The sequence below is a fragment of the Crotalus tigris genome, unplaced genomic scaffold (assembly GCF_016545835.1).
Source record: "Crotalus tigris isolate CLP2741 ecotype Arizona unplaced genomic scaffold, ASM1654583v1 scf7180000017543.2237141, whole genome shotgun sequence".
NCBI lineage: Eukaryota > Metazoa > Chordata > Lepidosauria > Squamata > Viperidae > Crotalus > Crotalus tigris.
In genome coordinates this window covers 2,063,618-2,083,969 of record NW_024096463.1, presented here as the reverse complement: position 1 = coordinate 2,083,969, position 20,352 = coordinate 2,063,618, and the positions used below count along the sequence as shown (strand labels likewise).

General features: G+C 43.1%; 1 protein-coding gene across 1 annotated transcript; it reads left to right on the top strand.

Moving 5' to 3' along the window:
- The first annotated feature begins 1,544 nt into the window (after positions 1–1,544).
- LOC120299080 lies at positions 1,545–20,047 on the top strand. Its single transcript, XM_039323553.1, has 6 exons — positions 1,545–2,212; positions 3,871–4,035; positions 8,669–8,824; positions 13,417–13,590; positions 14,819–15,622; positions 19,613–20,047. The coding sequence occupies exons 1-6, from the start codon at positions 2,198–2,200 to the stop codon at positions 19,910–19,912; spliced, it is 1,614 nt and encodes a 537-aa protein (XP_039179487.1). The 5' UTR covers positions 1,545–2,197; the 3' UTR covers positions 19,913–20,047.
- The last annotated feature ends 305 nt before the right edge of the window (positions 20,048–20,352 follow it).

Sequence of the window (20,352 nt, the reverse complement as noted above, 5' to 3'; positions counted from 1 at the left end):
CTGACATTATCATCCAAACATTCCTGGAATGCACCAGACTAGGAAAGACAGCTATTATTAGAATCATTACTTGTTATTGATGCTGTTTCCTGCCTACCAAGCTGGTGCCCTTCACCCATCCTTGAGTTGGCAGAAAGTTAGACCAACGTGAACTGTGATGTCCCCACTGTGAGTCCCTATCCTGCCTTATCATAGCAGACATCTGGGTTCCCTCCAAGATAAGGGGTAAGAATCCTTATGTTTGAAGCTGTTCTTAGATAGTATTAGAACAAAGATGAAAACATTACCCTAATGACTAAGACAATTTAAGCCTGGAGTGATTAAATGTCAATGAAGATTCTGAGTCATTCAGATAAAGTGGTCTGGAAGTTGAGTCATGGCAACTGAAATTCTTTTCTTGTTGGTTCAAAGCATTTCACTGCTTACCCTTTATAAAACCTTTATAAAAACCACACCTGGAATACAGCATCCAGTTTTGGTCACCACATTACAAAACAAATTTTGATATAGAAGTTGTAAAAAGTGCAGAGAAAAGGAACTAGGATGATTAAAGACTTGGAGACTAAAACATATGAAGAACGATCGCAGGAACTGTGTATGGCTAGTCTACATAAAAGAAGAACTAGGAGTGATATGATAGCAGTATTCCAGTATTTGAGGAGCTGCCACAAAGAAGAGGGGGTCAACTTATTTTCCAAAGCACCAGAAAGTAAGACAAGAAACCATGGATGGAAACTAACCAAGGAAAGAAGCAATCAGAAATTAAGGAGAAACTTCGTAACTGTGATAACAATTAACCAGTGGAATAACTTGCCTTCAGAAGTTGTGGGTGCTCCATCACTGGATGTTTTTAGAAAGAGACTGGACAGCCATTTGTCTGAAATTGTACAGTCTCCTGCTTGAGCAGGGGATTGGACTAGAAGACCTCCAAGATCTCTTCCAGCTCTATCCTGATTGATTGATTGATTATCCAAGAAGAAAAAACTAGTTGAATGAGCAGCCAAAGCAACAAGCAAAGAAGTCCAGTTGCTATGACTCAATTTCCACACTGCAATGATTAAGGACAAATTAAACTTCTCTTACTCATGAGTTGAGTTGAAGGGCAATGTCATGGGGTAAGTGGAAGATAAATATTTATCTGCTTCATGGTACCCGAAGCAGAACAACTAGATTCTCTAATAGCTTTGTAGCATATATAGTCCTTGGCTTATGATAATAGTTCATTTAGTGACCGTTTGAAGTTACAATAGCACTGAAAAAAATGATTTTTTACACTTACAACCACTGCAGCATCCCCATGGTCATATGATCAAAATTCAGATGCTTGGCAGCTGACTCATATTTATGATGGATGCAGTGTTCTCGGGTGATATGGTCACCTTTTGTGACCTTCTGACAAGCAAAGTCAATGGGGAAGCCAGATTCACTTAACTGTGTTATTAACTGCAGTGATTCACTTAACAACTGGCAAGAAAGGTCATAAAATGGGATAAAACTCAATAAATGTCTCACTTAGCAACAGAAATTTGGGGCTCAATTGTGGTCGTAAGTCAAGGACTACCTGTAGTCCACACATTTGTGTGTTTGTGTGTGTGTGTGTGAGTGATATGCTGCTATCACATCATCATCATCATCATCCTTGGGAAGGTGATATTGTTTGATGGGTAGCATTTTTTCTTTCGAGAGTGATACATCGGAATTTTATTTTAATGCATGTCATCGTGTATACAGGAAAATGACAATAAGGTTAATTCTATCCAGTCCTGTCTTGTCCTGTCCTGTTCTGTCCTGTCCTAGCCTAGCCTAGCCTGTTCTGTTGCTGTCAGAATGGCATGCTTGTGTTCTGTTTAGGTGCAAGTAGAAAATATATTGAAGAAATACAAGTATAAAGGCTTTCCACCTCTGCTGGCTTTTCAGGTTTCTATGGTGACTCCATCAGGTATGGATTCTTGGCTAGTGAATCAATCTAGAACCTGTCTGTGACACCAACCTAGAACTTTGTCTCACTCTTCAGTTGAGAGCCCAGCCTAAGTCAACAGTAGGTGGTGGCTTGGCTTTGATGGGCCAGAATCTAACAGTGGGGATCCATGGAAAGGGGGTAAATAAGCAAAATAATCCGGCCGCAAAAGATAAAGAAGAGAAGCGATCATATCATTTCAAAAGCAATAGGAAAAATCCAGGGATTGTGTAGAAAATTATGGCTGGGAAATTGGTAAGGAAGTATCTGTTTGCGTTGTTGCCTTTTTCCTTTCTGAACCCTTCTCAAAGCCCACCTCTTTGGTTTGGCCTTGATCCCAAGCCCAGCTGAAGCCAGACTAGATTTGTAGACTGTCTATCTTTTCTTCTCTGCCATTTTCCATCTAATAATAATAATAAAGATGGAAGGGATCTTGGAGGTCATCTAGTCCAACCCCTGTTCAGGCAGGAAACCCTATACCAGTGGTTCTCAACCTTTCTAATGCCGCGACCCCATAATACAGTTCCCCATGTTTTGGTGACCCCCAACCATTTATATATCACCGGGTGCCAGGGGCGTGGCCAAAGAAAAGGGAGAAAAAAATGGCGGACAGCCTTGTTTGGTGACCCCCGTGAAATGGTCGTTCGACCCCAAATGGGGTCCCGACCCACAGGTTGAGAACCACTGCCCTATACCATTTCAGACAAATGGCTGTCCAGTCTCTTCTTTAAAACTTCCAGTGTTGGAGCATTCACCGCTTCTGGAGGCAGGTTGTTCCACTGATTAATTGTTCTAACTGTCAAGAAGTTTCTCCTTAGTTCTAGGTTGCTTCTCTCTTTGGTTAGTTTCCATCCATTGCTTCATGTCCTACTTCCAGGCGCTTTGGAAAATAGCTTGACTTCCTCTTCTTTGGGGCAGCCCCTGAGATAGTGGAACACTGCTATCATGTCCCCCCTCGTCCTTCTCTTCATTAAACTAGACATCCCCAATTCCAGCAACTGTTCCTTATATGTTTTAGCCTCCAGTCCCCTGATCATCTTTGTTGCTTTTCTCTGCATTCTTTCTAGAGTCTCAACATCTTGTTGATTTAACATATAATTGTTTAACTGCTATACCTTCCTTAAATTTAATGGAGCTTGTTGGCAGGTAAATGTAGGACTACATCCTGAAACATCAGGCATCTAATTCATGCCTGGAAGGCTTCAGAGTAATTTTTTTCTCTGAAAAAGAAAGGCATTGAATTCCATCTTAAAGATGAACCATAGGAAGCACATCCCCAAATACAGGTAGGCCCCGACATACGACCACAGTTTAGCCCAAAATTTATGTTGCTAAGCAAGATATTTATCAAGCGAGTTTTGCCCCATTTTACGACCTTTCTTGCCCCAGCTGTTAAGTGAATCGCTACAGTTGTTAGTAACACGGTTAAGTGAATCTGGTTTCCCCGTTGACTTTGCTTGTCAGAAGGTCGTAGAAGGTGATTACATGACCCTGGGACCTGCGACCGTCACAAACACACGCCAGTTGTTAGAAGCATCTGAATTTTGATCATGTGACCATGGGGCTGCTGCAAGGGCTATAAGTGTGAAAAAAGTTTTAAGTCACTTTTTTCAGTGATGTTGTAACTTTAAACAGTCACTAAATGTACTGTTTTAAGTTGAGGACTACCTGTATGGAATGCATTTTAATATCTGAAGCAGATCAAGTAAAAACTCTGCTTCCACGTAAGATTGATGTGCCGAAGAACTCACAAATCCTGTCTTCAATTTTGTCCCAAACACCCCGTGACCTCTCCTAGTTGCCTGATCATGGACCAAATGTAGAATCAAGTGCCAAATGTCACTCAAAGGTTCTGTGAACATAATCTTTAGAATGCCGCTGATGTAGCCTTTTCCTCCGTTATCTTCCCACAGTTTCCTGAAACGTATATCGGCGATTCCGAGGAAGTATGTAGAAAAAATCCATCTGGAAAGAAGCATTACATACACCAAAGGGACATCAAGTCTGCAAGCCTCTTGAGCTTTGATAACATCTCTCATGATAGTGAAAATTTGGTGGACTCTGGAGAACTCAAGGAGGTACAGCATAAGACAAGATACGATAAGATATCCTTTATGGTCATTTTTTACTATGAGCACACTGACCCACATTAAAAATGAAATTCTGTTGCCTGCTCTCAAAAGAAAATATATATCTATCTATACACATATATCACACATATATACACGTGCTATACACACACACACATACACAGAAACACACACACCACACACATACTGTATACACACACACACACACACACACACATATATATATGTTTTCTGGGGTTTTCGCGGGTGTTTGTATGTAGGTCTTTGGTTGTTCGGGTTTTCTCCTGCGTAAAATTGGAAGAGTCTTGGCGACGTTTCGACGAAGTCCCATTCGTCATCTTCAGGCTGGTACTTTCAGCTTCGTGCTTCGAGGAGCACGAAGCTGAAAGCACCAGCCTGAAGATGACGAATGGGACTTCGTCGAAACGTCGCCAAGACACTTCCAATTTTACGCGGGAGAAAACCCGAACAACCAAAGACCTACATACAAATACCCGCGAAAACCTCAGAAAACATATATATATACATATAAATATTAATCACTGTTCATTCTGAATACATAGCAGAAAGGAAACTTGAGACCGGAATCAGAGAGAGATTAGAGTAGCCATTTTGAGGGGTAGCCCTCGATATACAACAATTCATTTAGTGACAGTTCACAGTTACAACAACACTGAAAAAAAGTGACTTATGACCATTTTTCACACTTAAGACCATTGCAGCATCCCCACAGTCATGTAATCAAAATGTGGATGCTTGGCAAATTAACGACAGTTGCAGTGTCCCATTGTCATATGATCCCCTTTTGTCACCTGACAAACAAAGTCAATGGGGAAGCCAGATTCACTTCACAACCATCTTCCTAACTTAACAACTGCCATATTCACTTAACAAGTGTGGCAAGAAAGGTTGTAAAAGGGGGCAAAATTTACCTAACAAATGTCTCACTTAGCAACAGAAATTTTGGGCTCAATTGTGATCTTAAGTCAAGGACTCCCTGTAGTGACAATAATTTATTAAACATGTATGCCACCTGACTCCCAAGAGTAAAGGCAGCTCACAACCATCAAATAAATTATAATAAAAGAAATAGGAGATGGCAAATGTGACAGACCAGGGCAATGTAGCAAAAGGTCTCACCCTCCCAAGTCAAATGGCTGGGTAAAACGCCAGGTCTTCCTGGCCTTCTGGACAACAGCAAAGTGGGGGCCATCCAGAACTCAGCCATGCTGAGGGGAAAGGGAGAGGTTTCCAAGCTGAGCCATGCTGGCTCAGGAATTCTGGGAGTTGAAGTCCACCAGTCATAAAAGAGCCAAGGTTGCCTACCCCTATCCTAGGATGAAGATTAAGAGCAGGATTCTTCAAACTTGCCTTTTATGACTCGTGGACTTCAACTCCCAGAATTCCTGAGCCAGCCATGCTGAGGGGAAAGGGAGAGGTTTCCAAGCTGAGCCAGGAATTCTGGGAGTTGAAGTCCACCAGTCATAAAAGAGCCAAGGTTGCCTACCCCTATCCTAGGATGAAGATTAAGAGCAGGGTTCTTCAAACTTGCCTTTTATGACTTGTGGACTTCAACTCCCAGAATTCCTGAGCCAGCCATGCTGAGGGGAAAGGGAGAGGTTTCCAAGCTGAGCCATGCCAGCTCAGGAATTCTGGGAGTTGAAGTCCACCAGTCATAAAAGAGCCAAGGTTGCCTACCCCTGGGCTAGACCATTGCCTAGTCTGTAGGTCCTATCTCTCAAGATCACTCCCATATACCATTACCCCAACCTTGCAAGACCAAAGTGCTGGACAGATATTATGTGGGATGGGCTCCCTCAAGTAACCAGGAGCCATGTAGGATCTATAAATACTACAGGTAGTCCTTGACTTACAACCACAACTGAGCCCAAAATTTCTGTTGCCAAATGAGACAAAGGTTCAGGGAGTTCGGCTCCATTTTACCACTTACTTGCCACCGTTGTTAAGTGGATCACTGCAGTCACTTTCCCCATTGATTTTGTATGTCAAGAAGGTTGCAAAAAGGGATCAAGTGACCCTGGGACATTGCATAAATGTGAACCATTTGTGTCTGAATTTTGATCACGTGACCATGGGGATGCTGCAAGGGTCATAAGTGTGAAAAGTCCCTTTTTCTGTCCTGTTGTAACTTTGAATGGCCTCTGAATGAACTGTTGTAAGTCGAGGACTACCTGTATCTTGCAGGATGACGCCAAAGATCTATGGGCATGCAAAATCTCTCTAATTTTTACGCAACGGTATTTTCTAGGATTCAATAAACACCCTAAGACGGGTAGGCAACCTTGGCTCTTTTATGACTCATGGACTTCAATTCCCAGAATTCCTGAGCTGGCATGGCTCAGCTTGGAAACCTCTCCCTGTCCCCTCAGTGTGGCTGGCTCAGGAATTCTGGGAGTTGAAGGCCACAAGTCATATAAGAGCCCAGGTTGCCTACCCTGCCCTAAGATAAAAGGTTGCTTGCTCATTGTAAACCATGAACAATAAAAGAACAGTAGTTTAGCATGTTCTGTGGAATATAGCTAGTATTTTGAGCAGGGGTGTCAAACTGCCAGGCCACGGGCCAGTTGCATCATGTGGAGGCCGCACCCACCCCAGCTCTGGCAATGCAAAAAAAGTTGTGATACGTCGCAACACGTCACATGACGTGGCGAGTTTGACATCCATGGTTTAGAGCAGAGGTCCCCAACCTCCGGTCCGTGGACATTACCGGTCCGCGGCATGCTGGTAACTGGGCCGCCCAAACAAGTAAAGCCCCATCCATGAGATGCCGGCAGCACACAAAACCACACACCCTTCGGTCAGTGGGAAAACCTCTCTCCACGGAATCGGTCCCTGGTGCCCAAAAGATTGGGAAACTCTGATTTAGAGCTTCTGTGGAATACAGTTGCTGCTAGGGAAAAAGTCCAGCTGCATGCTGAACTCTACATTAAGGACTGACTAAGGATAACCACGTATCTCAAGGACCGCATGTGATCAGCACAGTAGAGAACACGTGGATTTACTCAGACTTGGATTCTTTTATCTGGCACAGTCGCTGCCACTGTCAATTCTGTATCGGTATAATTGGAGTGTTTGTCAAAGTTAAGTCACAGTTTGTTGGCAAGCCTACTGTAGCTAATCTTAGCCATATTTTGTTGGCTTTGGGCAGTGTAGCAATTAATCAGAACCGAGCAGTTAATCAAATCCAGAATTTCTGAACCTCTTGAGCTGGCTGTGCTGGAGGAGTGGGGAAGACAGAGACATCTGCAGGGGACCAAAATAGTCAACCCACAACTACACAATTGAAGCCACAATTGATAGGGGGCTTGTTTTTGCTGTCATTCTTATAATTTTTTAATTGATCACTACAGAGGTTTTAATTTTTGTTTATATAGGCCCCCTACAGTAAGCTGCTGAGAGTGATTTGATTGTGGCAGGGTAGAATTGAATACAGGTAGTCCTCAACTTACAGCAGTTCCTTTAGTGACCATTCAAAGTTACAATGGCACTCAAAAAAAGTGACTTATGACCATTTTTCATACTTATGACCGTTGCAGCATCCCTATGGTCATGTGATGAAAATCTGGACACTTGGCAACTGGCATGTACTTATGATGGTTGAAATGTCCCGGGGTCATGTGATCACCCTTTGTGAACTTCTGACAAGCAAAGTCAATGGAGAAGCCAGATTCACTTAACAACCATGTGTCAACGCTGCTAACATTGGATGTTTTTGCTTTGACAACAGTTAGAGATGCAACCGTTTTCTTTTTATGTTTTACTTTTAGAGTTAGATAATGCTGGGGAGGGGGGAGAAATGTGCATGAGAGTTTAGATAGACATAATAATACTGGACTAATGTCTGAACCAAGGTTAATGAAATAAGAGATGATAAGAATTGGTGGGCTGGAGAGCTGGAGGGAAAGCCTGCATTTCAAACTAATTGGAGAATGTGATTTGGAGGAGGGAATTGTGCTTTGATACTATGTGCTCAGGGGAGGAGAATCCAGTTTTGGCTTCTACTGTGTTAGTGCCAATGCTATGCTTCTGAAATAAAGATTCTTTAAGAGAAACAATGCCTCAAATTTCTTTGAAGAATTTCATCTGTCGGAACCATGACATCATGTTACTAACTTAACAATTGCAGTGTTTCACTTAACAACTATAGCGGTAGTAAAATGGGATAAAACTCACTTAATAACTGTCTCACTTAGCAACAGAAATTTTGGGCTCAATTGTAAGTCAAGGATTACCTGTATATACATACTATACATACTATACATACATACATATGTACGTACAGTACGTACGTACTATACATAGGAAGAAATACTTATAATTCCACATAACCATCCAACTATGGACACTGAGGCTGGAGGAGATAATTCTGTATTATAAAACAGCCTTCCAGAAAAGCCAGATTAATCCTGACATCAATGTTCTTCTGGATTATTTATCAATTACATATATATTGAGATTGGAAAATCCCAGCAGTTTAACTTCTATTTAACTGTACTGTGATTTCCTGTTTTGTGTGTGTTCTTCTTTCTTCATTTTTTTATTTTTTTTTCTCTTTTTTTCCTCTTTTTCCTCTCTTTTTTATTCTCCCTATCTCTACCAGCAATTGAATTCTGAAGGAATTCCCCACAATGAAGAGATTTATGTTGGCAAAGACAAGGAGACAGAGCAAGTGCCCAGTAGTTATCAGAAGGAAGAACAGGAAGGAAATCAAGAGCAACAGAAACCACTATATACCAATTTGCTTGATTTTAGATGGGTAGGTGATAGCTCTTTCTTGTAGAAGGGGAGGGACTTAAGCATGCCTGGCTGAGGAATTCTGGGAGTTGAAGTCCATGAGTCATAAAAAGTCCGAGTTTGAAGACCCCTGGCCTAGCAGAAGGTATGATGACACAGACATCATATATCATAACACCATCATGCAAAGTACACTGTGTGTATAATGTTAACAATGTTGTCATGATGTGCATGACGTCACATGACCCTTGAGAATGCCCAGGGTGGTGGTGGGGAAAAGTCAAGATAGAGACTATGATAGTACAGAATCCCATTCTAATTTTACATGCACATCTAAGTTGAATCCAAACAAGCTATGTTGTATGTCTATGGAGGTTCTCAGTCATCCAAGTCATGGTTGTCCCACAGGTGCTTTTTCACGAGGCAACTGGACTTTCTTTTTTCTCTTTGAAGACGTTTCGCTTCTCATCCAAGAAGCTTCTTCAGCTCTGAAGGATTTATATTCTTTGCAGACCGCTGGAGCCTTATCTGCAGCGTCATCTATCTCCAGTCTACAACACAGTCCTTTCAATGGTTCCAAGAAGGCTCCACACCCATTTGCACTACTCAGGACCTGAGACACAGATAAGCCTCCAGGTGGCCTCAAGAAATCTCTAAAAGAATGCAAATGGCCAGCTGTCTGCAAGGAGTATAAATCCTTCCATTCCCCATCATCCTGTCAGAGCTGAAGAAGCTTCTTGGATGAGAAGCAAAACGTCTTTAAATAAAGTGTACAGAGAAGAGTACAGAAAGAGTACTCTAGAAAGAGTACAGAGAAGAGCAACAAAGATGATCAGGGGACTGGAGGCTAAAATATATAAGGAACGGCTGCTAGAATTGGGTATGTCTAGTTTAATGAAGAGAAGGACAAGGGGGGACATGATAGCCATGTTCCAATATTTCAGGGGCTGCCCCAAAGAAGAGGGAGTCAAGCTATTCTCCAAAGCACCTGAAGGCAGGACAAGAAGCAACGGATGGAAATTGATCAAGAAGAGAAGCAACCTAGAACTAAGGAGAAATTTTCTGACAGTTAAACAATTAACCAGTGGAACAACCTGCCTCCAGAAGCGGTGAATGCTCCAACACTGGAAGTTTTTAAGAAGAAAGTGGACAACCATTTGTCTGAAATAGTATAGGGTTTCCTGCCTGAGCAGGGGTTGGACTAGATGGCCTCCAAGGTCCCTTCCAACTATTATTATTATTATTGTTGTTGATCATCGCACAGTCAGCCAGATGTTCAGACTGGATTTGGCATTTTGTCTACCTATCGAGTCCTTACCCAGGTCCTGGGATAGGCAGATGTGGATGTTTGACGGTATTACAGATATCGTCGCAGGATGGAAGCAGTTCCTAATAAGGCCGCCTTTTGCAATTGACTAATAGCAAATTTGTCAATGCCAATGGTGTTCAAGTGGTGCTCCAGTTGTTTTGGGATTGCACCCAAGGAGCCTATGACTATTGGTACTACCCTTGCTTGCTTTTGCCACAGTCTTTCTATTTCTATTTGTAGGTCTTTGTATTTTGTTATCTTCTCCAGTTCTTTCTCTTCTATTCTGCTATCTCCAGGCACTGCCACGTCCACTATCCAGACTTTTTTGTCTTTCTTATCGACAATTGTTAAGTCTGGGGTGTTATGTTGCAGGTGCTTGTCTGTTTGAATTCTGAAGTCCCAGAGCAGTTTAATTTTATCATTTTCTATGACTTTCTCTATTTTATGATCCCACCAGTTTTTGCTTACAGGCAAATGATATTTTTTGCAGATCTTCCAATGCACCATTGTTGCTTCTTTGTCATGTCGCTGCTTGTAATCAGTTTGTACAATCTTCTTGCAACAGCTTACCAAGTGGTCCACTGTTTCTTCAGCTTCTTTGCATAGGCGGCACTTACTGTCTGTTGCTGTCTTCTCAATTTTGACTTTGTATGCATTTGTCCTTAAGGCTTGGTCTTGTGCAGCCAGAATTAGTCCCTCGGTCTCTTTCTTCAATTTTCCTGCTCTTAGCCATTGCCAGGTTTTATTATTATCTGCTTTCCCAGCTATTTTTTTCATGTATTGGCCATGTAGTGCTTTGTCTTCCCATGCCTCTATTCTGTTCTTCATTTGGTCTTTCTTGTAGGCCAGTTTGGTCTCTCCAGTAGTCAGTAAGCCTTCCTGATATACTAATTTCAGTGCATCTTCATCATTGTTCTTCAGATATTCTTCCAAAGCCATTTTTTCTTCTTCAACCATCTGATGTACTTGTAGCATTCCACGCCCACCTATTTGCCTTGGTAGATAAAGTCTGTCAATGTCACTGCGTGGATGAAGGGCATGATTCATTGTCATTATTTTTCTGGTCTGCCTATCCATTGCTTTTAGTTCTGCTTGAGTCCAGTCCACTATTCCAGCTGTGTACCTAATGACTGGAATTGCCCAGGTGTTGATTGCCTTTATGGTATTTCCTCCATTGAGTTTGGACTTTAAGATCTTCTTCACTCTCTTGATGTATTCACCTCTAATCTTTTTCTTGACTTCAGTGTGCTTGATGTTGTCAGCTTGAAGGATACCCAAGTATTTGTAGTACTCTTCCTCATCCAGACTCTTAATGTTATTTTCGTGGGGCATCTTGATTCCTTCAGTTTTCATTATTTTTCCTTGTTTGATAGTAAGTGTGGCACATTTGTCCAAGCCAAACTCCATTACAATATCTTGGCTATATATACGGACAGTGTTGAGCAGCGATTCTATTTCAGATGATGTTTTTCCATACAGCTTCAGATCATCCATGTAAAGGAGGTGGGATAGTCTGGCAGATGTTTTTGATGTTTGATAGCCATGTCCTGAGTTATTCAGTATTGTTGACAGAGGAAACAGTGCAATAACAAATAGTAATGGTGATAATGAATCTCCTTGAAATATTCCTCTCTTGATATTAACCTCTCCCAGCCTCTCACCATTGATCTGCAACTGTGTCTTCCATTGTGCCATCGATCTTTGCACAAATTTTCTGATGTTTCTACTGACTCCTGTTATTTCTAGGCACTTTATTATCCAATCATGTGGCAGTATAAAGTGCCTAGAAATAACAGGAGTTATTATTATTATTATTATTACTATTACTATTATTACAAAGAAAGTCCAGTTGCTTTGTGAAAAACTACCTTTGGGACAAATTATGGTATAGTTTAATGTGAAAAATAATCCAACAATAGTCTAGTTGTTTTATGATTAGGTTCCACAGGTCAATTAAATACTAAATGAATTCCATATTCGGGACACTCTTCGTTTCAGTATGATGCCCATCAGCTTGGATTTAGGGTTTAGAGATAGTTATGGCTTTCTTGTTTCAGCAAGAGCTACTAGTCATGACAGCCAAGGGTGGCTTCCAAGCTCAGAGATGATATCATAGGCCAGTGATGGCAAAACTTTTAGAGACCGAGTGCCCAAACTGAAACCCAAAACCCATTTATGTATCGGCGGGTGCCGAGTGGGCGTGGCCAATTGGCTGGGTGTGGCCAATTGAGTGGGCATGGCTATGGTGGTAACGGCAGACTGGGTGGGACTAAAAAGTTCAGTCAATCAATTCCAACGTTGCAAGATCTTTTTTTTCCCGTGAGAAGTTAAAATTGATTGATTGAGTGAACCTTTTTTTTCCCACATGGCGGTGGAGGCCTAAAGTGAAAAGGTTTTATAAAACCCAGCTGAAGGCCTAGGACTTGGGCAACGGCACGCGTGCCCACAGAGAGGGCTCTGAGTGCCGCCTCTGGCACCTGTGCCATAGGTTCACCACCACTGTCATAGGCCTCATAGAAGCGAACTGGTTCCTTCAAGCTTGGTTTTGAGGCTTCCCTTTGATCAACTAGCTAGTATCAGAATCAAGTGAAAGCAAGTGCTACATGGATTTCTTGGTCAGATAAAGCATGTCCTGAAGTTATCTTATGAAAACAGAAATAGATAATTCGTGCGTGAGAACAGCATCTTGAAATTAGTAAATGCTAAAGCAGTGGTTCTCAACCTGTGGGTCAGGACCCCATTTGGGGTCGAACAACCATTTCACGGGGGTCGCCAAACAACGCAGTCTGCCATTTTTTTCCCCTTTTCCTTAGCTGTGCTACTCCCTTTTATTCTATTGGCTTTTGAAAGCCAATAGAATAGACTCTCTTGAATAGAGTCTAATTCTATTGGCTTTCAAAAGCCAATAGGAATTGTCCAGGCTGTTTCTGCCCTGCTGAGCCCGCCAAAAGTCCCATTCTGCAAATGGTGCTGCACCAGTTGAGTAGTCCTCGACTTACGACCGGTTGAGTAGTCCTCGACTTACGTCCGGTTGGGGGTCGCAGCATTGAAAAGGTTGGGAACCACTGTGCTAAAGTCATAGAACACAGGAAAGAGAATATTTTTTCACGTCTAACTGACTCAGAGGCATCTGAACAGCTCAGGTTGGAAGCAAGAAAATAGAGTAGGTGGATCTTTCACTGGATTTGTGGGAGTTGTTCCCAAGGGGAGGATCATGGCACCTCTTGGTCATCTTAGCCACTTCTATTCCTGAATATTCTCCACAGAGTATTTATTTTTTTAAAAAAGTATTGTTCATCCCGCAGCTACAGGAGAAGGAGGAGGAAGAGGCAGCTCACCAGGACAACTCGAGTAGTGTGCTGGAGGATCTCAGCAGCCAAGGGTTATTTGCGAAACATTCAGCATGTGATGTTCAGGAAGGGCTTTGGCCTCCACCTGGGGACAATACTGAAGAACGACTGGAGCCCAGAGTGAACGAGGTAAGAAATGTATTACTGTTTAGGAACTTCTCAGCTACAAGATGTAACAGTGGTTACTAATAGGAACATGCTAGTTAACATGGCTGGCTGGGGATTTCTGGGAGCTGAAGACCACAGATCCTAAAGCAGTGGTTCTCAACCTTTTTAATGCCGCGACCCCCAACCGGTCGTAAGTCGAGGACTACTCAACCGGTCGTAAGTCGAGGACTACTCAACTGGTGCAGCACCGTTGGCAGAATGGGACTTTTGGCGGGCTCAGCAGGGCAGAGACAGCCTGGACAATTCCTATTGGCTTTTGAAATCCAATAGAATTAGACTCTATTCAAAAGAGTCTATTCTATTGGCTTTCAAAAGCCAATAGAATAAAAGGGAGTAGCACAGCTAAGGAAAAGGGGGGAAAAAATGGCGGACTGCGTTGTTTGGCAACCCCCGTGAAATGGTCGTTCGACCCCAAATGGGGTCCCGACCCACAGGTTGAGAACCACTGTCCTAAAGTTATCATGGTTGGACATCCCTGACCCAGGCATTCTGTACCAATGTTGGCATTAGGAGGGGTCAAGTTCCCACTTAAAAGAGCAGGTTTCTGACTCTGCGATTCATAGCTCCTGCTGAAATAGCAGGTGAAATCCATGGCCAGGAGATTACTTATTTACCCAACTGTAGCTGGTGGGCCAGTTACTGCTCTACGTAAACCTGGAAGTCTTGTTTATGATAACTAATACTGTTGTTAACCACATATCATGGCTACTACCACGGATTCTACACAGGGCTGCCTTTGAAGATGGTACTAATTGCAGCGGGCATATTGCCAATGGGTGGACTCTGTTACTGCAAGATAACAACTGTTTTGTGATTGCTACCTTGGTCACCAGCAGGATTCTGAACCCAGTTTGAAGTGGTGGTTGTCCCCTATAAAGGCCCGTACAACACAGGTCGTCAGGTTACATCTGACATTATTATACTTACATTGCTCCGTAAATGCAATAAAGGAAAGTTTGCTGAAGGTCCCATCAATTCAAGAGGTGAAAGTGGTATGGCCCGAAGATATTCTCTAAGACAGGGGCCTTCAAACGTGGCCCTTTTATGACATAATAATAATAATAATAATAATAATAATTTCATGACAATTTCCAATTGAGTTGACATACCCAAAGTCAGATGAACCCGACCCGTTTACAATGGTCTGATTCAAATAATATTTATTTAAAATGGCGTGTCTTTCTTTCAGGTATCTTTGATAGATAGCTTTGAATCTGATGGAAAACTCCTGCCAAACACCAATCTTTCCAAGTCCAGCTGCCTGGACAGCAGTTCCGTGGACCATGAGGGCTACTACCTGTGTGATGAGGAAGCCCTTTTAAAAGAATCCAGCGCTTCCACCGGCTACTATCCCTGCTATCGAACGTACGTGGAGTTCCCCCGGTACCAGCCTCCCACCACGAGTGACCGCACTGAGAAGAAAGGAAGCCCCCGTGATGCCAGTGTCCAGTGCGACGGGCTTCTAGCGGAAGAAGCTACTGGCAGAGAAGAAAGAAGAGTGGAAGCTAATAATAACTTGAAAGAGCTTAACGTATCAGGGGCTCTCTGGGGTTCTTCCCACGGTCAACCAACGGGGGGTTCCAGGCCTGGATCGGGTGGGAGAAAGCTGGAAGGACCTGGAGGGAGGCATTTGAGGCCATCCAGCGGTGACCAAGAGCCAGGAAGCCCTCGGAAGGAGCAAGAGGGAACTCTGAAGCCCCGCACTCCAGGGAACTCCCCATTCAAGTCGAGTGCAAGGCTCAGAACCTCCAAAGAGCCACCAGCCTCACTACCACGGAACCATCTCCTGCTGCCCACCGCCAACATCAGCAGGAAATCTCCCCAGAAACGGAAGCACAGAAGCGGCCAAGCAGATGAGAAGGAGCAGGCCACTGCGATGGAGCTGAAGCCGCTGCTCCATAACCAGCGCTCCCTGCCCCCGAGTCCGGAGGCGAAGGCGGGATCTCCAGGGGTCCGCTGCTATCGCACAGAGCAAGCAAAGGAGAATAGCCAGGTCTGTATGAGCCCCAGCGAGCCAAACGTAGAGATTCTGGAAGGGGTCAAGTAGGTTTAATAGATGCCTGGCATTTAGGAACGCATGCATATAGTCCTCGACTTACGACTGGCCATTTAAGAACCATTCAAAGTTACGACGGACTTCCTCAGGGCTAATTATGTCCCGGATCTGATGGCCAGGGCCCCCCTGCAGTCAAGTGGATTGCATTTTTGGATGCTTGGCAACTGACCCGCATTAAGCCTGTTTGCAGTGTCCCTCGGGATGGGACTCCAATTTACCATGTTTTTTGCGGGAAACCAGTCTGGTTTCCAGCAAAAAAAAATGGCCCATTGTGGACGATGGATTTCCATAACAACCACGGTGTTTGCTTTACAATTGCCATGTTCACTTAACGACCGCTGGGGGGGGAATTGTAAAATCAGGTGTGATCACATGGTGATCTGCTTAACAACCGGCATGACTTACAACCATAATTCCAGGCTTGTTGTGGTGGGGAAAATCTGTCTTCCATCACAACTCTTTTTATACCGCCAGGCTCAAAAACCTCCTAAGTTGTGTTCCTCTCTAAAAACAGTAAATTTGGGAACACATTTATTTTGAAAAAATTATGTTTACTGAATTCTTCTCCAAACATGTGTGAGTTATCGTTTGATGGGCAGGATCCACACCATGATTTCAGGCAAAAGTTAAAAGGTAAAAGGAGACATGGTGAAACAATAATGCAAAACGGTAAAGGTCAGGACTGCTCATGCTTTGCTGGAGGATGCAGGAGTAACATTAAGTCTGCTTTAACTATTGCTTTCATGCATGCCTTCCCTCAAAATACTAAGGCAGCTTTGCTGGCTGAGGAATTCTGGGAATTGAAGTCCACAAGTCTTAAAGTTGCCAAGGTTGAGAACCCCTGTAATTTAAGGAATGTTGCTGCAATGTTCAGCTGTCCCAGAGCAGCAAACAACTCTGGAGTTTTAGTTTGCTAAACCATTTGCATTTGTAACAGTTGTTGTGAAGGAATATACTGTAGGAAGCACTGAATGTGAAATATTACAAAATAACAGAATAACAGAGTTGGAAGGGACTCTCAAAGGTGCTTTTTCAAAAGGCAAATGACCAGCTGTCTGCAAGGAATATAAATCCTTCAATTCCCCACCATCCAGTCAGAGCTGAAGAAGTTGCTTGGATGAGAAGTGAAACGTCTTCAAAGAAAAACAAGAAAGTCCAGTTGCCTCCTAAAAAAAGCAGCTTTGGGACAACTGTGACCTGGATGTCTGAGAATCTCCATAGACAGTTGGAAGGGACCTTGGAGGTCTTCTAGTCCAACCCCCTGCTCAAGCAGGAGAGCCTGCATCATTTCAGACAAATGGCTGTCCAATCTGTTTTTAAAAACCTCCAGTGTCAGAGCACCCACAACTTCTGGAGGCAAGTGGTTCCACTGGTTAATTATTCTCACTGTCGGGAAATTTCTCCTTAGTTTTAGGTTGCTTCTCTCCTTGGTTAGTTTTCATAAGTTGCTTCTTGTCCTGCCTTCAGGCACTTTGGAAAATAAGTGGACCCCCTCTTCTTTGTGGCAGCCCTTCAAATATTGGAATACTGCTATCATGTCTCCCCTAGTCCTTTTTTTTCATTAAACTAGACCGGGGTAGGCAACCTTGGCTCTTTTATGACTTGTGGACTTCAATACCCAGAATTCCTGAACCAGCCATGCTGACTCAGGAATTCTGGGAGTTGAAATCCACGAGTCATAAAAGAGCCAAGGTTGCCTACCTCTGAACTAGACGGTTCGTCTTATATTTTAGCCTCCATTTTCCTAATCATCTTTGTTGCTCTTCTCTGCACTCTCTGCAGAGTCTCAACATCTTGTTTATATTGTGGTGACCAAAACTGGATGCAGTACTCTAGGTGTGGTTGTACTCAGGCTTTGTAAAGTGATGCTATTAGTTCAGGTGATCTTGATTCTGTTCATAAGAGTAGTCCTCAACGTAACAACCATTTGTTTAGTGACTGTTCGAAATTACAACAGTACTGAAAAACGGTAGGACAGATACTTGCACTTAATGACTGTTGCAGTATCCCCATGTCAAGTGATTAAAATTCAGGTGCTTAGCAACTGGTATGTATTTACAACAGTTGCAGCATCCTGAGGGGTTTGTGTGATTGCCATTTGCAACCTTCCCAGCCAGCTTCCAACAAGCAAAGCCAATGAGGGAAGCCAGATTGTCTCTCTCTCTCTCTCTCTCTCTCTCTCTCTGTGTGTGTGTGTGTGTGTGTGTGTGAGAGAGAGAGAGAGAGAGAGAGAGAGAGATAGATATCTAAAAATCAGAAATGACTCATTAACAACAGCTCTGGGAGGCTGGTTTTTTTCCCAGGTCTTGGCTAGTATAAATATTGAAATTTATTATATAGCAGGGGTCTTCAAACTTGGCCCTTTTATGACTTGTGGACTTCAACTCCCAGAATTCCTCAGCCAGCATGCCTGTTTTTTGGATGTACAGGCTTCTTTTTTGTTTGGTGTAATAGTCCTGTCTTATTTTTAATTGTAGGTTGCCCTGAGTCATACATGTATCTATTTAGAAAACCTATATACTCAAGACCAGCTAAGAAAAATGTTCATTTCCTCATTACACAAGTAAAGAACCACTCTTTGCTTTTGTTTCATTTGGGATCTGTTGAGAAGCTTTCTATTGCTAAGTCTAGCCAGGGGTAGTCAACCTCTGCTCTTTTATGATTCGTGGACTTCAACTCCCAGAATGCCTAGCCAGCCATGCTGAGGGGAAAGGGAGAGGTTTCCAAGCTGAGCCATGCTGGCTCAGGAATTCTGGGAGTTGAAGTCCACGAGTCATAAAAGAGCCAAGGTTGCCTACCCCTGGTCTAGACCCAGAACATCCAATTGATGATGATGATGTTATCTATTCAGTTGTGTTCAACTCTTGCAAGGAATTATGAAGCTAATTGAATGTACTTCTAGACCCAGAACATGCAACTAGCTTCACAGTTTCTTCAAGGAGTTACCTTTTTTTGGAATCCCTTGAGCAGAAAGTTGGAAGGAGGTTCCAGTGGAGAGATGCAATAGATAGTCTTTGGATTTGAAGAAGACGCACTGTTGTTTAGCTCATCTGTGAACACAGAAGTAGCTGTGCAAGTGCAGAGTCTAACATTGGAAGGCCAACATTACAATAGCAATGAGTGTGTTACTCTGTGATGCCACTCACAGTTTTCCATCAGTTTTTGATGTATCTGTCTCCAAAGTTAGGTGAAAGACTATAGACTATAGATAAATTTATTATGGTTCAAGACCAGTACAAAAGTAACTTAACCAAGCAGGATCCAAAAGTACAAATAACAGTTTAGTAGCCTAATTCATGGTGTCCCTTTGTTAACAAGGCTGGATATGACATACCTTTATGGCTAAGGCATGCAATTTATCTATTAATGCACATATGGCATTATGCCAAGGTTGCTTTTTTGTAAGGTTATGCACATACAGTCATAAATGATAAAGAAGAAGAGAAATGCAAATTTATGGCAAGGAAAGAGAATCTATAAGAAGTGACCTATTAAATCAGGTTACGATTGGTTAAACTGTTCTAATATTTGGTGTTCATAGAGTGGCCAAACAAATGCATTCTAGAAGCTTACATATGTGGCCAGGAAAATGCCAGCTGATAAATCTTCTAGTTCCCCTGGCTGGGTATCACAGTAATGTAGAGTTCCCTTCACAGCACCTTTGTAGCGATTGGGTAGATGACCTTGAGGTCTTTTTCCAGCGTCCACCACAGAACAACAGGTGAGGCATAGGACGGTCACCCATTCTGATGAGGTGTCCCACTCATCTCATCTGGGCTTTGATCGTCAGGGACTCTGTGCTGGTGGACACCACCCAATCCAAGTTGGAGACAAGATCTTGCCAACAAATGCCAAAGATGGAGCAGAGGACAGATTCATGATTTTAATGGACAGATGTTGAAAGTAGTTTTATCATTGTCTTAACAGGTGCAACCTGTAAAAGAAAAAAAGAGCCCCAGCCCTCGGCAGCTGCCTCCTGCTGTGACCTCCACTGTAGCAGCTGAGTCTCCCCCCAGTTCTGCAAAGCCCCACACCGCCTCCTCCCGTCTCAGCCTCCACATCATCGTCTCCTGGGTCTGGAAGATCTTCAAGAAACCACCATCAGCACAGCCACAGCCTAGTACCAGCGGTGAAACGGAAATAGGAGGCAGCAGGCAGCCGTTGACCTCTTGGCTAAGACTGTGGCTCACTCAACGCAGCAGCCGCATCCATCCCAGGCCGCCATGATATTGGTGATCCATCTCTGGGGAGAGTCAGGAGACAGCTCCTTGGGGGATGTGGAATATTTTTCAGAAATGGATGGTTTCCATTAAAATTCTGCTTTCCTCTTTTGTGCCAAAGACAGAGGGAGCGTGGAAAAAAGAAAGAGTGGAATATATTTGCTGTGATTATGAAGGCACTGGAAACCTCATAGGTTGGATGTTGGGTGGGGCGACCTGGCTACTTAATTATTATGCTTCCTCACAAGTCAAAATAGGCTATGACGATCTCAAAGGTGTTTTTTCCAAAAGGCAACTAGACTGTTTTTTCCTTGAGGAAGATGTTTCGCTTCTCATTCAAGGAGCTTCGTTGGAGCTCATTAGAGCTGATGAAGCTTCTTGGATGAAAAGGAAAACATCTTCCTCAAAAAACAAAACAAAACAAAAAACCCACCAGTCCAGTTTCCT

Excerpts from the sequence above, each read along its gene's own strand:
- LOC120299080 (XM_039323553.1), top strand. Across the intron at positions 13,591-14,818 it reads TGGAGCCCAGAGTGAACGAG|GTATCTTTGATAGATAGCTT; the intron begins GTAAGAAATGTA and ends TCTTTCTTTCAG. Across the intron at positions 15,623-19,612 it reads AAGCAAAGGAGAATAGCCAG|GTGCAACCTGTAAAAGAAAA; the intron begins GTCTGTATGAGC and ends TTGTCTTAACAG.